The 20,741-nt window shown below is 38.7% G+C and overlaps 1 protein-coding gene across 1 annotated transcript in view; it reads right to left on the bottom strand.

Annotated features, from left to right (window-relative positions):
* Window positions 1-93: 93 nt before the first annotated feature.
* The window catches only part of CCDC170 (coiled-coil domain containing 170), a 33,601-nt gene continuing 12,953 nt past the window's right edge, over window positions 94-20,741 (bottom strand). The window contains exons 5-10 of the mRNA XM_009867165.1: window positions 15,628-15,945; window positions 7,799-7,999; window positions 5,894-6,067; window positions 4,403-4,645; window positions 3,292-3,528; window positions 94-294 (exon numbers count right to left, since the gene is read on the bottom strand). Of these exons, the coding sequence (XP_009865467.1) occupies window positions 94-294; window positions 3,292-3,528; window positions 4,403-4,645; window positions 5,894-6,067; window positions 7,799-7,999; window positions 15,628-15,945 (1,374 nt within the window). The remainder of the gene's footprint in view (window positions 295-3,291; window positions 3,529-4,402; window positions 4,646-5,893; window positions 6,068-7,798; window positions 8,000-15,627; window positions 15,946-20,741) is intronic.

Raw genomic sequence — 20,741 nt, 5'->3', positions numbered from 1 at the left:
AGAAATAAACATCTGTTTTCTATGCAGATATAGCAAGTAGGGAAGCACAAAATAAAACTGTACTTCATTCTGTCTCCTTATGAAATGTGTGTTTCAGTGAAGAAGCTGTACGTTTCTTTGTGAGTGTTCCTCCGGTGCCCTGGCTACATCTCTGAGGCAGACACAGGGGAAGCAGTGGTGCTGATGAGAATGAATCAACCCTTCAAGACGTGTAACGATTTCGTAGTCAGGAAGAGCCAGGTTGTCGATGTTGAGGCCCAGCATTCGTGAGACCACTTCTCGGAAATCTGCCAGCTACGAGAGCAAGCAGAAAACAATTACTTATAAATTGAACACCAAGCAGAGGAGATGTCTAGAAAAACATATACATATATGCATACATACAAACACAAGCATTGCTATTGGCAATGCAAAATACAGGAATTTCTGCTGTTGCTCAATACAGAGAGCTGAAGAGGATGGGAACAGACTTTTGGGGTGTACCTCAAATGAAAAAACACATGAATAGCTGAAATACTGAGGATCTTGAACACAAAACATAGTCTCAAGTGTTCTTTAATACCCTTCACAGGCATATCTCCCCTGCTGACTCAACAGCAAAAACTGAGGGAAAGACAGGAAAAGGACCTAGATGGCTGCAAATGACACAGACAACTGGAAGCTCTGGTGGGCACAGCCCACAGCACAGGCTAAGGTGCTGGTCCTGACCACAAGTTCCTGACCACCACCTGCCACCACACTCCTCCATCCTGCACTTCCCTGTGGAAACTGCAGCAGAAAGGAGGAATTTAGGAGAAAGGTGGAGGTTTGGCACATCCTTTGGTCTGGCTTCAACTTAGAATCATGATGCAGCCAAAATTCAAGATGCAGCCTGGGGAGTGCTTATTTTTCTTTTGTGAGTAGCTGTTGAAAGTATATCGTAGGAAGTGTATTTGGCAAAGTAATTAAAGAAACCAGCTTTGTCTCTGCAGTTCCAAGTGGACAGACATCCACAAGTAATTGTCATCACCAGTGACCCTGCCAGTATCTAGATAAAAAACAGATCAGGCCAATGCCTTAATACCCATCATCAACAACATCCAATTCAGAGAGGAAAATGTTCCTATCTGAGGAAACATATTTGTCTTGCTGTATTTGAACATCAAGTTATCCATTCCCAAGCATGACAAAGACTCAAAATGTCACAGGAACATCGAAACCGTCAAAGAGCCAGACTCATGCTCTGGTGTGGCAGCACCCTCATTCCACCAGTCATTTTGATGGCTAATGGTAAGGAGGAGATAAACACATTCCTGAAATGGAGATGACAGCACTCCCAAAATATGCATCCAACACCAAGAATACTGTGTAGAACTCTAATGCAGTTACAACAGCCCTGAAGTAACCTGCAAAAACTGTAAAATCAAGGTGTCAGATCCAAGACTGCCAATGACAGTTCATTTTATCCCAGTGCATCCTAAGGAGCTGTCATCAGTTCAGAAAAACAAAAACGGAAACTAAGACAGCACATGGAAGACGGATTTGAGAATTCAGTCCCAGCTATCTTCTTACCAAGGCAGTGCAATGTCTTGAGTGAAATGTTGAAGCAATGTAACACCAAAAACCCCCAAGTTCTCATATATTTTCTTCAACACCAAGTCGGGAGTTCACTGATGTGGGGCTCTGGCAGTGTGCTAGGCAAGAACAATTTAGCAGAAGCTAAAGGTTTTTCTAAAAGTCTGGATCACAGACAGAGAAGGAGCAAGCAGTTGAGCTGGAATTTGTTTCCATAGAGACTTTATGTTAAGAAATCAAGGCAGCCCTCCACAAAGATCCAGTCTTTGGATGAATTAACCCCCACCTAAGAGCACATTAGGGTCTGCACTTCGCACCAAATTTCTTGGTCTTGCATCTTTGCTGTTATGAGCTGCTCAACTTGTTTACAGAAACTGTGAGTAAACCAGATTGCACTACAGCCACGTATCAAATGTAATCATAAAACTGATCCACTGACACAAAATATTGGTCCAGCAGGACTTTGTGAGAGGAATTAGATCCAGATACAATAGAATTTTAAACTGATGTCTTTTTCCACTTTAATGGGAAAAAACCCCAACGTTTCTGGCTATTCTATTGTAGCATATAAAAGCAGACAATGCTGTAGTTCAGTGAAAATGCAGAAAGAAGGTTGACAACAAAGAGAATCTTTTTCACATAAATTGTGAAAAAAAAAGGCGAACCATCACTCTTGGAAACAAAAATGCCCCACCAGAGAACATAAATTTGAATTTTAAAAATTCCAGGCAAAAGCAACAGATGATACACAGTGGACAATGTTGTCTCCCATGGAGTAAGGTGTATGTTTAGACTCCTAAGTGGCTACAGTGTTTTAAGAACATCATGAACAACTTTAAAAAGTCTTACACTAAAACATGTAAGACCTGGAGGTAAAAAAATTAGACGAGAAATGTATTTCAGCTTTAAAAACAATGCAAAAGATGTATTAAGAACACGAGAGTTCTGCTGAAATACTGGAAGCTAATAGAAGTACCACCTAACTCTCTATTTAAGGTTTTCTTCAACAACAATTAATATTTCTAAGACAGTCACAATTTGATGTAAAGGTAAGAAATGATAAAAGATAAACATCATGAAAGATTTGCTACTGCATTAAGCATTCATGATAAATTTTCTTTGTGACTTCCTTCCAGTAAGTAAAATTATCTGAAGTAAAACGAAGGAAATAAATGCAATTTTGAGCATTAACCCAAGATGGTAGGAAGGGAGTGCAGAAGTGAAAAACAGACACTATACCTACAGGAAAGTAGAAGGAGTCTTATTCCAATAGAAAGGGGAAAACAAAATAAAAAGGAAACTAAGACTGGAAAAAATCCCTAGAACAAAATCATGAAAAACTGAACCAAAACATTTGCATTTACATTCATACTCTAAGTACAACTGTAGTTAAAAAACCTGATTTAAATTGATATAAAAATAAAATATATTCAGACTTTAATCTGTAGTTGACTGCAGTGGTAATATGCTGATGTCATCAGTCTCCGGGAACATCCTTTTGTCATAGGTCATTTTGTAAACCACTTATCCAGTCATGTTAAAATGAATGTCGGGTATGCTGATACTTACTTATTTTCAGAAATATGCAATAACGATATACGAAGGCAGGAGGGTTTTCTGTTGACCCCACAGACAGAGGAAATCCAGCGCAGAGCACAGCTAGATAACCGCTCCACCTGTACCACATTCCTATATTCTAAGTGGCAGGTAGCACTCATTGAATACCTACACACCTACCTGTCTCTCTCTCTTTGCTAATTCTGCAAGGGTTGTTTTAAGCACCTTCATCTCACTGGTAACTGCTTCTAACATATTTTTGTTTTTTTCTTTATCTTCAGTAGCTTTGCGCTCCTTTAAAAGAAGTTCTGATTTGACAGAAGTAAGTTGTTTCTCAGCCTTTTCTTTCATTCTTTCCAATTTGTCTTGAGACTTACTGAGTTCTTCTATCATTCTGTTCTGCTCCAAAGTTTTGATCTGCAATAACATAATGTTAAATTGCTCGTGCTTTTTCAACTAACACAAACAAATAATAAAAATATAAGGAGTAATCATGCGTAAGTAAGGTTTCTGATGAAATTGCACATACAAGTGAACTGAAAGGTTATTAAAGAAGACTGGCGAATTTCAACTCAACAGAATGATTTTTGTTTCAAAGACAGTCAATTCTCTACAGGTTCTATAAAAAGAGACAACTGGGCTGACAGAAACCCACAGTGAGAGTTCACTCGCTGTCAGCCCCTGGAAAAATAGTCTGGAAAAGAGTTGCCAAATGTTCTGGTGGTAAAAATCATTCAGCTGGAACATGCACCTACTTATCTATTTCACTCCATTAGCCACAAGACAGAAACTCACGTAAAAGCAATCTTCCTTTTTTCCAGCAGTGGTAAGCTATTAATGACTGAAAGCTACTTTTATTCACCTGAGTTAAAGTGGGTAATTTATTACTACTGTAATGTAACAAAACAAAGGGACAATGAAAATCCAGTATCTTGCCTGTTTTATGTGGAACTCCCCCCCCCCCTTTTTTCCTCCATACCCATCAGAATAGATCTTCTGTAACCAATGCATGGGAAAATACAAGATTATAGCCATAGCAACAGGAAAAAAAGGGATGCATATAATATTTTTCTTACACTACTCCTCAAATTTACATTGTGCTTTACAGATGTTACTTTGTATATGAAAACAAATTGCAAAATACTCAGAACATTGTATTATTATATTTGCTGTCCCCACCTAGAAGGATTTGAGCAGTTCTTCATGAACACATTTATTGTAAATGAACTCCAGCTGTATTCAACTGAAATAGAAAAATGGATAGAGGCACAAACATAACCTTTTAACTCACCTTAAGTTCACTGGTTTCAGACAGCTTGGCTTTGAGATCAGTATTTGTTTCCCTTGCCAGATCAAGCTGCTTCTGTAACCTCTCTATCATCTTATGTAACTTTCTGACAGTGAGATTGGCCTCGTCCCTCTCCATAGCTAAGGCAGTCCTTACTTGCTTCTCTTCTTCCAGCTGGGTTATTTTCTGCCGGAGAAGGTTCATGTGCAGTTCTTTGCTTTCAAGTTTTTCTTTCTGAGTCTTCAACTAGTTTTCCAAACATAAGGATATTTGGAACAAAAAAAAAAAAGTGAAAAAATATATGAATAATATGAATATATGAAAATATTTGAAAAAAAAATATGTGTACTACACAGATTGTTTTGCAAATCTAATCTCCATGTTACCTGAACTCCAATTCCTGTCTTGGAAACTCTGTAAACATCTACACACTAGCTTTATACCTCTTATGTTACCAATTGATTGTGCTTCTCCATCCGCGGATTTGTACACTAGTTTTAAGAATGAATTTACATATGGACCACACCCTGTTTGAACATAAATACTTGTGCATTATTCATTAACATTTGAGATTCTCTGAAGTATAAGACACTAGTCTAATGCAAGAGGTAAGTGAGATTCACTAAGGAGACAGTGGTTTAAGTAGCAGTAGTTTAAGATATGTCTATCTTTAATCAGTTAATTCAGGCTAGTGGGAAAGAATCAACATACAGATATAAGAAAGTTTTCATCCACTGCTCCAATATAAGGTAACAGCTTGATTTTGTGATTCTGGTGCTCAGTGAGCTACCTGTTTTCAGCATACCTGAGCTGAGCTGCCAGGCTTTACTTTGGAACATCTGAGGAGTATTAACATACATACTATTCCCCTGCTAGAGAGGCAATTGCTTGCAGAAAAAATACAGTGTTCTTTCAAACCTTAAACAGACCTAACTCTAAGCTCTAAACCATTCCAATTAGCCTAAAACCCAAAGATTTCACTCTGTCATAACAGGATGATGGAGGAGTGTCTGACCAAATTTCAACAGATTTATTCCTAAAGGAGCACAGCTCCTGTTGGAAATGTTTAAATTCTCGGTGAAGTACAACCAACGTCCTACTAGTTTCTAGAGAAGTTTCTGTAAGATTCCCCCCTTCCCAGCAGGATCCATTTAAATTTAAATATCAATGCTAGTTGTTTACAGAAATATAAGTGTGTATTAAAAAGTAGACATATATACACATACAAACATGCATAACCTTATCCATTTATTTAAGAAGTTGTGAAAAGCAGTATCATGTATTTACCTGACTGGTGGTTTTAGTTGTTTTAACATGCAACCTAGCTGCATAGTTTACAAGCCTTTACTATCTTCTTATGTAATGGACACCTTTGATATTATTTGTATGTATATGAAGCTCCAACCTGTTGCCTCTAGCACACAACTACAGAAATACAGCCATAACAATATTTATCTCAGGAACAAACAGTAACAGGATGTATTTTTTGCCTACCTTCCTTCTTAGGCTGTATGCCATAGTCTTGTTTTCAATCACTGCATCACCTTCCATTTTCACTAACTGCTCTACCCGGGCTAGAATCATATCCACATTCATATCAAATCCAACCTCTGCCGCTAGATTATCCAGCTTCATCTTCTCATTAAGTTGCTCCAGAAATTTTAGATACTAAGATGTAGAAAAGTGGGCAAAATAATAATAAAATTTCATGATTAAAAGTCCTCAGGTACAATTTAAAAGTAATTTGCCCTGTGCCAGCAACAAACTAGATGCAGTCGAGTCCACTATCGACAAGAAATAATCTACTGAAAGGGTATGTTTATAGCACACACTCCTCATACAGTTGCAAATTCTCCATTTGTCCTTTTTTAAGTCAACATTTACTTTGTTTGTAAATCCCTGGACCTACTGTATTTATCTGCTTAGCAAGACCAGATTGGGTTTTGCTCTTCTGCAGTAACAAAAGCACTGCAGGTGTGTGTCTGCTTCAGATTCCAGTTCCTGTCTGTGACTCTGTTGCTTTACACAACCACGTATCAGCAGGGAGAAGTTAGAAACAACAGTTACAGCCCAACTAATTGCAAGGGCTGTGATTGCCCACTGCCATGAGCTCTAAAAGAGATAAGACTGATACCAGGAATGTTTTGGGAGAGATTCAAGGTAGTCTGAGGTGATACAGGAATGTTAGCATGGTCAGTCTTTTGACCTTCTCTGAAACAGCAAGTTTTAGAAGTAACATTTATTGGTTTACAAATTGCTTTAAATTTTAATTATATCTCTGTCTGGTTTAATAATGTTAACACATACATGTATCAAATACTATTTATTCAAATACTATTTTTCCTTCTTTTGCCCTGCCCTGCTAGCTCTAAAAATTGTGTTAGTTTTCTGGTCTCAACTAGCCTCTTTTTAAAAACCCAAAGCTCTTCTCAACAAGAACTATGTTTGCCTTCATCTTCTCTTACTTTTGTTGCAGGTCATAACCTTTGCAAAGAAACAACAAAGAAAAAAATGCAACAAACCAGTTCCATAACTGCTACTGGAGCCCAGGGTGATAAAACATACCAGTAATCTCTTTTTGTTTCATGATGCTTACAGTTCAAAAAAGTTAAAAACAGCAGCAGAAGAAGAAACCATTAGAGTTGTTCATTAACAGAAAAATTATTGCAGCAAAATCTAGAGAGAAATTAAGAAACTAAGGTCACATGTTCACAGAGGAAGCAGAGGGGAAGGAACAGCTCTATTTTCTAGTTTGCTCCCAATGTAGTGGACGCTTCATTCATAAAAATTACTGTAACATAGACTAATGCAAAACAGATGGCACCAAATTGTTGATTCTTTGCAAATTGAACTTTCTAAGCACTGGTCTTGACCTAGTATCATGCTACAAATTTGTCTTTCTTAGCTGTAGTGGCTGGTTGATTTAGCTTTCCAGGTACTAGGTCATTTTTCAAAGTTTTAGTATGTGGGTGTATTCTAGGCTAACAGTGAGTTCATTCATACAATCAATAAAAAAAAAATCCTGGTAGCCTTGATAGTCTAAGGGTATAAAAGAATCAAGGACTGAAAGATCAGATGATATATTAGAGAAAGAGAGAGATCAGTGAAAGCTTTGAGATCAGAGAATCCTTCAAGGACCTCTGATGTATCTAGAGACTTAGTTTAATCTGGGGGTTTTTGCACATTAAATGGACTTTGAACTCAAAAGCTTATCTACTTTTCCTAACTAAAATTATTGGTTGGAGAAAAAATATTACTACTCCCTACGTGATGCCTGACTTTGCTAATTCACATTACTTGCATTGCCGTGACTGAAACCCAGCTCATCAATGCAATACAATGAGCTGTATCTCTGTCTTTAGTGACTGTTATGAAAAAGATAATAATGCATGTAACTACTTTTTGTTTCTCAAGCTTCAAACCATCTTGCTTCAGATCTACAGACAGTAATTCCTTTTCCAAGTGTTTCAGTTGATCCTGGAAAGTCTCAGAAGATTTTTCAGCTTTCTGGCTCCTCTCCAGAGCTTTTTGGTACAATCTGGACTGATTTTCCAGAGCTTCAGTCAATTCAGCTATTTGGGTTTCAAGCTGACATACCATCTAAGAAGAAAGCAAACCAACAAAATATATGGGGTCAGATGGGTGTGGAAATGTTAGAAAGATATGAAAGACGCATCTCCAAATTATTTAAAAGGGAGTGAAATAATCTATCTTTACAATACATGCATTTACACAGTCAAAGAAAAAATCTGCTGTAACTGCCAGGAGAAAATGGCAGAAGTTGTGACATGTAAGACACCTGAAGGTGAATAGCAGAAACTGTATTTAAGATGAGTCAACTGACTAAAAGGGGCTAATACTTATAAAAATTAATACGAAGTAACTTAGATACAAACTTTCTAAAGATGTTAGCAAACTAGCAACACCTGGCAGTCAACTAACATTCTTTAAAATAAAGCAATAAAAACACTAATCTATCAAGGAGATGAGTGGAAAAAACAGATAAGTGATTTAGAAAATACACATAGCATGTAAGTGAGAATGTAGTTAAGGCTAACTAAGTCTCAGAGGAGTGCTTCCCAGTTGCTAACTGTTAAAGAATACTTAAGTAAAAGATTTTGCTTAAGAGAAATAATAATAATTTTTGTAATGTAGCCAAAGCACAATGCTAAAAGGATAAAATCTCCTAAGAAGAAACTACACTAACAATTCTGAAAACATTACTAGCTCTACAATGTTAACTTTGCAACACCTACATATAATTTAATGATTTTTAAGTTGTAAACTACTTATAAATTAAATGGTTGAAAGCATCTGATTACACTACTTCTAAATACCGAAATACAGGTCTATCCAAAATTTGCTTGTTTTCCTCTTTCACTCTCTCCTCTTCTTGCTGTCATATAATTATTTGGTTATATAATTATGTTGCATTTGTAACTCAGTGTTCAGACATCTCTAAGCAGTCTCTTCATTTTAAACATCTGTTTACCTCCTGCTAATAAAATGAACAATAAGCACACAGAACTCCCATTAATTTCAATGGCACAGAAAGGCTTCCAGCTTAGACCACAGTTAAATACAAACCATAGTTTGCACCCAATCCGCATAGAAAACACTGAGAAATTACTGTTGCTTGCACAGTGGTAGAAAACACTAAACAATAGCAAGACTGCAAGAACTCACCCACACATTTTATGGTTTTCTGCATCACATATCAGTCAGCACGAAAAAAAAAAAGCTTTCAGCAACTTGTGCCCACAGAGATTTGCTGCTGTGGGAGAACTCGGAGCCCGTCACCAGGCTGCAGAGCAAGCTGTGGGCACAGCCCGGCTGCGTGAGGCTCCTACAGGCTTCAAAGGTCCGTAAACATGAGAAGGTGAGGGATCATACCACAGAGGGTGACACCACAAAACAACCAAGCTGTCAGCTTGTCTTTCAAAGCATCCTGGAGTAACCTTCATCCTTGGGTGAGGGACTACCAGGATTTCCTAAAAGAGAGTTGTACCCTTATTACCCACCCATGTCTGTATCCACCAACTTACAAAGGCCACAGTTTTGGCCCTGCAGTTCTGAGCTTTGCAATTTCCTGTGCCAATGACTTGTGCAACTTGATCAGCCAGTAAAAAAAGAAGAAAAAACCCTGCTTTTTTTTTAATGTGACTGCCAGACAATGTTAAACAAAGACCTTTTATTTCTTGTGTTACAAGAAGTAGTAAATACCCATTTCCAGAGGCAGCTCCTACCTCAGCGACAGCAGGATTCATCCCTAGTGCAAATAAATAACCCTCAGTTAAAATCTTCCTGAAGTTTATTTTTCTTTTGTCCTCAGATTTATTTTTTTCTTGTACTTAGAAAAGGGCAGCGCAAGCATTAGGCCTAGCCCCACAAGCCACCACAAGAGAAAGCCTCTTTTCTTCTTCTTCCTCTCAGAGATGGGCCCATGGTAGACTTAGGAGAGTGCAAAAAAAGCAGCATGTAGGATGAAGTTACAAGGTCCTTTACATGGTTTTTTTTTCCTCTTTTCCAACATAACAACTAAATAGTCTCATCTTAGTATTATCTTGAAAATCAATAAGCTATACTATTCTGGTTTGGCAAGACATCATCTTAAACTTTCACTGGTTTATATGTAACTATACATGCACACAAGTGTGCACCTAGAAAAAGGTGGGGGTTTTTACTTTGTTTTTCATGAACTCTACCAGCTGAAAGGCATTAGAGCCGCCACATCTCTTATCGTGGTACTTAGAACATGTATTTTCCCTCACTGCATGGCACTCACCATAACAAGCTGACCAACAAGTTTTGGCCTGTCAAGCCTTTCTTCACATGGAAGCCTCTAGACACTTTCATGGCACCTCCTGGCACTTTTTGAAGATCCTTCTTTTGAATAAAATTACCATAACTGTGTTTGTTACTCAAAATGCAGCAGCCATGGATTTACATAGTGGCTTAACTACGGTTTTCATTTTCTCCTCAATTTTTTTCTTAATAATGTCTCATATTCTAGTTGGTTTTCCTGGTCAGCCCTGAGTCAATATATATATTACTCTGCTTTCATCAATGTTCAATATAACTTCCCAAATTATTTTTCACTTAATTCTTTTGTTTGGAAGGTTAAAGTGGACAAGTCCCCACAACAAAATATGCATTTATGACAGTGCCATAAAAATCATTAAGAAATGAAAACGAAAGGATATTTTAATGAGAGCAGTAGTAAAGCTTAATCAATTTCAGCATTTAAAAGTCTATGAATCAATATGCAGTTTCAGCCATGTCAATTTAATTTTCTGCAACAGATCTGCAACAAAATTTGTCAGAGAGAAGAGACTTGAATCCAGAGACCTCATAACCAATGCAGAGTCCTGTATGAACTGAGAATATTTTTTTTGCCTTGGACTCCAGGTGCCTGTGAACCACTCCAGTATGTTACAAATAATAAACAACAAAAGCACCCCAAACCTGTGCAAACATACTCAGATGATACACATCTTGAGGAACCTGGTCTAGTGGGGGATGTCCCTGCCCACGGCAGTGGGGTTGGAACTAGATGATCTTAGGGTCCCTTCCAATCCAAACCATTCTATGATGAGATGATTCTATGATCTTACTATAACTGCTGAAAAGATTGTAAGGAGACTGATTCAAAGCAGTTTCTTAATCCTGCAATATAATATCAATCACTGGACATTGTTAGAACATATGGTGACTTCTATTTTAATGAATTTACAGTTTCTGCTAATGTTAGTGCAATGGGCTAATATACAGACTGCGACAAACTCAGATGCCCAATCACCATAATTAGGAGCACTAATCACCATAATTCAAGAGCATTTCAGATTTCACAGAAAATATGACAATAGCAGTTTCACAGAAAATATTGCTGTAGGGGTTTCACATTACTACAGTTGCAGTGAATAATTTTCCCACAAGCCTTTTAAAATTTAAATATTTCACAGCCCTGTTTGACAGAGGTAAGCCAAACATAGTCAACCAGGCGTGCATTTAAAGATGAACATTTTGCCACCTAATGTATGTGATCCTACACACAAAACTCATAGAGGAGCTGCAGTGATGATTTTAAAATAAAAAAAAAACAAACTAGTTTAGAGAAGGCATCAAAACACTCATGCAAGGAGAGTCCTCCTTCTCCCACATTCTTGCATTGTCTTTTCCTGACCCCACTAATCTAGCTTGCAAAGGCAAGTCGCTTGCAGCATCGTCCTGACAAAGATGAAACAAACTCCACTCAAGGAAAGACCTAACTCTAATCTTCCTCCTGTTACACATTAGTGCGTTCATTAGCACATTCTTAATTTCCAGCAGCAAGGCACTTGGATGCTGGATTTGCAGCCCGAGCTAGCCTGGCATTGCTGCCAGATTGCAGCCACCAAGGGACTGTTCCGAATCAAGCTTGGGCGTCAGCAATGCTACAGGCTGATTTATCCTGGCAAGAATTTAATGATTCACTTTTGTGGGTCTTTTACTTAAGGCTGGACAATTTACTGGAGGGTCTATAAGAAATCCTATCTGAAGACAACTAAACCTTTTTTGTGATTGACTGATAACAGAGCATACACATCTGTTGAAGTTTAGGGCTGGGCCAGCTGCTAAACACTGACAGACACTCTCTGTGATCCCCCCACCCCTCCAGGGGAAGATAACAGGTGAACCAGGGAGAGAGACTTTGAGGTTGGAAAAAAAAATGAACCAGTTTAATGAAAAAAAAATAATACTAAAAATAACAATGAAGATATAGACAAATATATGCAAGTATGTAAATACATTCGAAGATATGAGAGAACATGCTAATACAAAACTCATGGCCTCCGGATGACAACTAGGCCCCAAGTGGAAAAATCCCAGCTGGGAGCATCCAAGTCCAGAGTCCTGGTGACAGTCCAAAAAACCAGAAAAGGAGCTGTGCCTCTCCAGTCCAGGGGAGGTAGGGGATAGACAACTTGCCCTGACAAACAATGCTCTTCCACAGTGTTTGCTGGGTCTTCCTTTTTCCCTCTTTTTGAAGACTGGAGTGACATTGGCTTTCCTCCAGTCCTCAGGCACCTCTTCCATTCTCCAGAACCTTTCAAACATGAAGGGGATTGGTCTGGCAATGACTTCTGCCAGCTCCCTCAGCACCCACGGGTGCATCCCATCAGGATCCATGGCCTTGTGGATATCCAGTTTATATAATTGATCTCTAACTTGATCCTCCTCAACTAAGAGCAACACTTCCTTTCTCCAGACTTTCTCTGCTACCTCCAAAGTCTGGGACTCCTGAGGGCTGGCCAGAGCAGTAAAGACTGAAGCAAAGAAGGCATTCAGTAATTCTGCCTTCTCTGCGTCTTCTGTCACCATGGCCTCATCCAACAACGGGCCCACATTTTTTCTAGCTTTCCTTTTACTTGCGATATACTTGAAGAAATTCTTCCTATTGACCTTGACATCTCTTGCCAGATTTAATTCCAAAGAGGTCTTGGCTTTCCTTGTTTCAATCCTGAATATTCTGACAGCATACTTTTAGCACACAAATTTTGATAGCAATAACACAGAAACACAAGTCTGCCTCCATTGCTAGACTGCAAAAAAACCCCAGAGTTATTTTCCGTTGCAAAAGTCAACAGGTCTTTCTGTGTGTGTGTGAGGGAGAGAGAGGTTAGAGCATAGCACATAAATAAATTAATTTTAACACAGTTACAGGAAAATATCTGTTTTTTCTGAACATCAGTTTCTTTACCTGTAAAATAAGAATAATCACAGCTGTTTAGAAAAAGAATAGTTGGTTACTGTGTATTTTACTGTAGTTCTCTAACAAAACATGAGTGTCCAGAGAAGGGCCACGAGGATGATCAGAGGGCTGGAGCACCTCTCCTATGAAGACAGACTGAGAGAGTTGGGGCTGTTCAGTCTGCAGAAAAGAAGGCTCTGAGGAAACCTTATTGTGGCCTTCCAGTATCTCAAGGGGGCTACAAGAAAGCTGGGGAGGGGCTTTTTAGGATGTTGGATAGTGGTAGGACTAGAGGGAATGGATTAAAGCTAGAGATGGGTTCATTCAGATTGGATGTTAGGAAGCAGCTCTTCAGCATGAGGGAGGTGAGACACTGGCACAGGTTGCCCAGAGAGGAGGTGGAAGCCCCATCCCTGGAAGTTTTTAAGGCCAGGCTGGAGGGGGCTCTGAGCAGCCTGGTCTAGTGGGGGATGTCCCTGCCCCTGGCAGGGGGATTGGAACTGGATGATCTTTAAGGTCCCTTCTAACTCTGACAGTTCTATGATTCTATGATTCTAAATTGATGCCATTACCTAGAGAACAAGCCACATTCCACTCAAGCAGCTGGGAAAGTTTGTATCTGCAACAAAATAAAGACCAAGTGTGAATCCTCCCCAATACTACCAGTCTGTCAGATGACCAAGTGGGAAACCCAGCATGTAGAGCTGATATTAAGGAATAAAATCAGGAACAATAAGAACTGAAATAAGTAGCATGCACTATGCATGTACTGTGTATTTCCACAAAGAGACTAACAGCTGCTCAGTGTAGTACACAAACAGATTCAGCCGCAAATGACCCTTACAAAGCCAGCAGGTCACCTGAAAGGACTCCCAAGAGTAAACATTTTTACTCAATAACTACCAGTCAACTTATATTTCCTTTTCTCAGCAGTTCTCAAAATAATCAACATCTCAGTGGAGTATACTGTATGCCAAAACACCAAATAGTACAAACACTCACGGACATAAAATTCTCATTAAATTTCAATTTGAAACATTTTCCTTAGGGAAACAACAATCCATGACAAATAGCAAAACTCTGAAGAGCTTCTATATTGAAAAGTTGCTGCTTTGGTTTCTGCTTCAGTGGATCACTTTAAATGTTAATAATTTTCACAAAGCTTGTTTTCATTGAAATTTTTCATGCTCAAACTAAGGTATAGGGGAGCTGTTTAGTATTTTTTAACAAAATATTTAATCAAAATGGACACAGATATTTTCAAGAGCTATTTCTAATCTTGGACAATCCAACAACATTTGCTAATATAAAAAACTTACCACATCGGCATTTTAAAATTTGGCAAGGACATAGAAGTTGTTTCTTAGTGGCTCACTGAAAACTGCTCATTGCTCTCTGCAACTACCTGAAAGGAAGCTGTAGCAAGGTGAGCATCAGTCTGTTCAACCAAGTAACAAGTGAGAGGACAAGAGGGAATGGCCTCAAGTTTTGCCAGGGGAAGTTTAGATTGGATATCAGAAAGAATTTCTTTACTGAAAGCGTTATCAGGCATTGGAACGAATTTCCCAGGGCAGAGGTGGAGTCTCCATCCCTGGAGGTATTTAAGAGTCGTGCAGGCATAGCGCTTAGGGATATGGTTTAGTCGACGACTTGTCAGTTTTAGGTTAATGACTGGACTGGATGATCTTAAAGGTTTTTGCAGATCTAGGCAATTCTGCGATTCTGCGATTTAATGTGTGACTTTTAATTACATAATTGTCCTTGCTGACAAAATCAATATATGGCCATGTAAGCAAGTTAGAAACTTCAGTGGAGCATCAGGATATTGGCATTGGTCAGTCAGACTGTATTCTGGCTCACTTTCCTCCTGAGCTGTCCCTTCTCTACCTGTACATGCAAACACAGCTTTGCAAACACTACTGACTAAAATGCCTCAAGTCAGAGCATTAGAACTCTCAGATGCTTTCCTATTGCCGTTCTGGATGGTGAGCAGTTATGGTCTGAACAATTTTTAACTGTAAGGGTAAAAATACTTTTTTCTTTTTAGGTGCAGATTTTGAGGATTGGAGGGAAAGAAGTTTCCTGGGGCAACTCTATCAATTAACTCTGTTTTGAGAAACAAGGGGTCCTTGAAGCCACTATTACAGCAGCAAATCCACACATATTCACATGCTCCATTAAATCATAGCAACCACACAGCCATTTTTGACATCTGCTAAGTGGCACTGAAACCAAATTTCAATGTCTTAAGTGAAAGACCATTTCATGTATTTTCTTGTTAACAGCATCTATTATTAACTTCATTTGTGACCTCTCCCTACTTAATAAAACATAGATGTTTTTACCTATTATTTCAAATTAATAGACAAAAAATTAAAGGTTTTTGTAATTTCAAAATCTAAGCAGAAGGAATCAACACTCTAACAGATAAATAAAATGAAAAAGGATCCAGAATATAAATACACACTTTGGGCGAGTGCTGTATTTGCTCACTTACTATTTCTTTTCTCTTCTCTTTGCAATTTATTTCTTGGATCCTCTCCAAAATGGCCTTCTCAGAAGGTTTAACTGTTGCAGATCCACCACTGAGTAGGGTAGCAATTTGCTCTTTAAAAGCCACTAAAGAGCTCTGAGCAGTCCTTGCCTCTTCTCTGCTGCTCTTCAAGCTGCCGTCCAGCTCACTGGAAGATTTCTTCAGACCATGCAGTTCCAGCTTGGAGGCATCCAAAGCTTTCTGGTTAGCAGTCAGTTTATCTTGGAGGTTTCTGATCTCCATCTCCAAACTCTGTCTCTCTATTAGAGCACTATCAAGATCCTAAAATACATGAAAGATTAAATCGGGCTTTTAAAATTTGTTATAACCCCTCCACACATAAAGCAGGGCATAACTCAGACAGAGAAATTAGGACACATATTTCTTCTGTGGGCTCAACGTCAGGGCTTCCTAGGAGAACTGCCACTGAAAACGATGAAAGGCCAAAGCCTGCTATAATCATACTACACACTAACTTCTTGCAGTGGCCTGCAAGAAGTAATACATAAATAAAATTTCCAGGTAAACAAAAAAAAATTGCTTTCAGTTTGTTGGGGTTTTTTTCATTCAGAAAATTTCACTCAGAAAACAAAGGATGAAAAAGATGTAACATAAATAAAGCTAAAGTACTACAACTCGGAGAGGAAGGAGAGAGGAGATTGGAAGGGACCTATAATGATTATCTAGTCCAACTGCCTGACCAGTTCAGGGCTGACCAAAAGAACACACATGAACTCTTTGAATACAGTATTAAGAACAGAATTAGAGATCTACGAGATCAGCTTACTTGAACGTCAAAAAAGTTCCTGAAATTATTTATACCCAGAAATGGGGAGTGAGGGATAAATCAACAAAAGATGATGGTGTTAAGACAGCATAAAAGCAGAATTTCTATTACAGTAAGATCAAATTTGCCTGAGGAGTAGAAGGAAGTCATCAAAGAGCTATGTGTCCTTCCACAGAACCTACAAGTGCCTCCACTTGGTGCTCAGCTGGGCTGTTGGTGTGCAGAAGCATAACTGGCGAAGGACAGTTCTGCCTAGGCATGTCCTTAAGTCTTTGGCCTTTTGTCACGGTTCTCATTCAGGCCCTGACACCCAAGATCTTTTCTTTCTAAACCCAGAGATTTTAGAAGTTATTTTCTCTTTACCTTCCCATTGTACCAAGACTCTGTTTGGAAGGAAGTAATAGCCAGTACATAGACACCTACATCAGTTTTATATAAAATAATGACCCAACACGACAGAGCAGAGAGAACTGTGTATCTTGGCCCATGACATAAAAGCAAATAACAGAAAAATAAAAGAAAACTCATCTAAACATAAAGAAAAAAGTAATCTCTCTCATGCATTCAGCTTATGAACAACTTTCTCTCCCCATAATACCAATATTATGAGTGCTTGCACATTCGTATACATCAATATAATTTGCAGTGAAACCAACTAAAAGTAAAGCAAAGACTAAGTCTTCATTCCTCAAGGTATCATCTGGTTGAGAGGAACAAACTGGAAAGAATATTACTTCATATAAGACATAAAAATACTCCATAGCATATTTATAGAGTGTGATCGAATTTCTCAGGAAGTTTCAGTTGCTTAGTAGAGGCTCAGTAAGTGGATTGATATGAACTAAGACTGTGTATATTGCAGTTTCAGAATTGTTCCCAGAGCAGATGCGAATATAGTGACCACTCAGGAATGTCTCAGGATCTGGGTGTGCTTGCTGTGCAAGTCATTTGTATTAATGGAATACATGCCAATCAGGTCGTAAAGCTAGGAGTGTTTATGTAGATCAGCAATAAGGATGGACATAAAAGGAGTTTGGGAGGAATCCTTGGAAATAAAATATAAAAATGCGATACTAAATATACTAATATTTTTAATAGCTTCAAAAAGGCAAACATGCAAACACATGAATGAATACAAACCCAAAGAAATCCTGTCATTTAGGAAATTATTTGTTACTTCCCCTTCCTAAAGTACCTGCAGAACTCTCTTGGAAACAAATGTTGGTATGATTCCTTGCCATTTCCTCTTTTTTATTCTAAACAAGTCCTATTAATGGAAAAGTCCCACCTGTGCTCAGAATTACATTATTGTAATTAAAGCAAAGAAAAGAGTGGTTCATTTCAGTTGCAGTTTTCAGCAGTGTGTATTTGTCCTTTCAGAAAGGCAGTGCAAAAGTAGATTGTCAGTACCAAGGAGCTTACCTAACTACAAATTTGTCTCAAATTGTGAACATCTGCAAACAAACACAGCTGAATCAAAAGATCAAGGTATAGAATAAAGAACTACACCCCGTTGACACCCAAAAATTATTGAAAATAATAATAGTAATAATACAAGAAATTCATAGAATGAAAAGCCATAAAACTCAAAACATTGACATTCTGAACAATCCTCCTCGAAACCTCTCTTAAATGGAGAACATTTACACTGACAAGTTTCAGCAAAGTCAGCCTGAGCGCTGAACAGTATTCAGAAATCTGGAACTGTGACTTGTTAAAGGTGGCGTCCCAACTAGAAGCAAACCACTAAGAGCTGAATTGATCAGTGCAGACGGATGAAACAGTTTCCACCACAGAAGACTGCGGGTCATGGTTTAGTGGTGGATTTGGCAGTGTTGGGTTTGCAGTTGGACTTGATGATCTTGAAGGTCTTTTCCAATCTTAATTATTTTCTTGATACTGACACCTCACTCCACATCAGGGTCTCAATATACTAAGTCAATTCCCATACATATACAAAACCCCCACATTTCATTAGCAGTAATAATAAGGTATAAAAGAGAAAGTGGGTGTTTTCCAGATGGATTCTTAGACTGGTCCCATCTCCAGTTACCACTGTCATACTGCAAGGACTGTAAACCAGATTGCTCTTATCTGCTGTCTCTCTGATGATTCAATCTGGAAATACTTGTGATGCTTGCTCAAACCTGTCCCTAATCACAGAATCACAGAATGTCAGGGGTTGGAAGGGACCTCAAAAGATCACCTACTCCAATCTCCCTGCCAGAGCAGGATCACCTACAGTAGGTCACACAGGAACGTGTCCAGGCAGGTTTTGAATGTCTCCAGAGAAGGAGACTCCACAACCTCCCTGGGCAGCCTGTGCCAGTGCTCTGGCACCCTCACAGTGAAAAAGTTTTTCCTAATATTTTTGTGGAACCTCCTATGTTCCAGCTTGAATCCATTGCCCCTTGTCCTGTCATTGGACGCTGCTAAAAAGAGCCTGGCTCCGTCCTCCTGACACTCACTCTTGTCATATTTGTAAACATTAATGAGGTCACCCCTCAGCCTCCTCTTCTCCCAGCTAAAGAGACCCAGCTCCTTCAGCCTTTCCTCACAAGGGAGATGTTCCACTCCCTTCATCATCTTTGTGGCTCTAACATATTTCAATACAAATCAGTATTGAATACTGAAGATTATTTTCTTGGTTAATTCTGCTTCAATAGTACATGCAGATATACTAGTATTAAATAAAATTGCTTGGCTATATTTCAAATATGTTCTTTAAAGACATTCCATGGTGCACACCTGTCATGGGTTTAAGTCTGGTGGAGTTTTATGTAAAAGCGGAGGCAGATTCATTCAAAATTTTGAGAGCCTCCCCCACCCCCAAGTAGGAGTTACACCTGCCTCTGTCCAGGGCCAGGCCAATAAGCCCCTCTGCCACTGAGGTATTTAAGAGGTGACCCCATTGTTCTACCTCTCTCTTTTGGTTTTGTCTTGTTTTGCGTTGTCCTGTCTTTAATGTTGGGAATTTTTTTCTTCTTGGAGGAGGTAGCCGGGAAGATGGGAGGGGTGGGCCGGGGAGAAAGTGTATTTAAAATCAGGTCGTATTTATTGATATATTCCTCTCACTATCCTACTTTGTAAATGGTGGTGGTGAATTAAATCTATGTTTTTCTGCCCAAGTCACTCTGGTTCTTTACCCATCATCTTAAATGGTAGATTATTACCGTCCCTATCCCTAATCTCAAACCCTTGAGCGTTTTCAGTTGAATTGTCTCCTTCCACATCAGTGTGGAAATGGGGAGCGGGGAGAAGTGAGCTGGAGACTGTGTGGTTTTTTGTCCTGGTCGGCTTGAACTACAACATCATCTTTGCAAAAAAACATGTTTAAATTAACACTACAGAGGGAATAACAAATGTTTCCAGGTTGAACCATCAGCAAAGCTGTGAAACAGAACAAGTCAGTTTACTAGTTCTTGTGGTTCATCAGTGGCATTGCTGTATGGAAGACATTAATCTGGAAGAAGAATAAATGCATTTTCATCAATATCTTAAATAAATACTACATAGGAATTTATTAAAAACTAGAAAGAAATTTCATTAGAGCAAATAAGGACATAAAGGTATTATCAGGGAATGTTGTAATTCTGGAATTATGATTATCATAAGCAGTAATCACTGTCTGGACACATAGAAAGAAAAAACAGATATTCTGATTCTCAGTCTAGAACTCTGGGCAGCATTTAAAAGCCATTTTCCATGAAATGTAAATCTGATATGTAGCACTGCCAGAATAAAGATGTGCACAATATTTACAGAATTGCAGGAGCAAATATTGCAATATTTGGTCAGAAATGTGAGATGTTCAGAATTCTAACACAAAAATAATATATTACAACAGAAACAGCTTGTTGGCTTGCTTTTTTTACTTATGTTAGTTTCAAGACTGTATTAGTTTTTGTTGTTTGCTGTTTACTATTGTGACTCAGGTATCAAATATACTAAAGAACATTCTGAATTACTCTCATGTATTAACGTCAAAATGTAACCAATTGGCTTTCAGTTTCTTCATCAAAAATTTCAGTCTACAATCTGTTTAATTGATCAGTAGATAGCTGCCTCTCCCTGGGACACAAAGGTGCCTGGTCATGTGAGGGAGTACCTAGAAATCATAGAATCATAGAACAATTCAGGTTGGAAAAGACACTTGGAATCATCGAGTCCAACCATTAACCCTACAATACAAGGTCACCCCTAAACCATATCACCCAACACCCCATCTAAGCGACACTTGAACACATCCAGGGATGGCGACTCAACCACCTCCCCGGGCAGTCTGTTCCAG

Source organism: Apaloderma vittatum, unplaced genomic scaffold (assembly GCF_000703405.1).
Source record: "Apaloderma vittatum isolate BGI_N311 unplaced genomic scaffold, ASM70340v1 scaffold14813, whole genome shotgun sequence".
Lineage (NCBI taxonomy): Eukaryota > Metazoa > Chordata > Aves > Trogoniformes > Trogonidae > Apaloderma > Apaloderma vittatum.
This window is presented reverse-complemented; position numbering and strand designations above follow the sequence as displayed.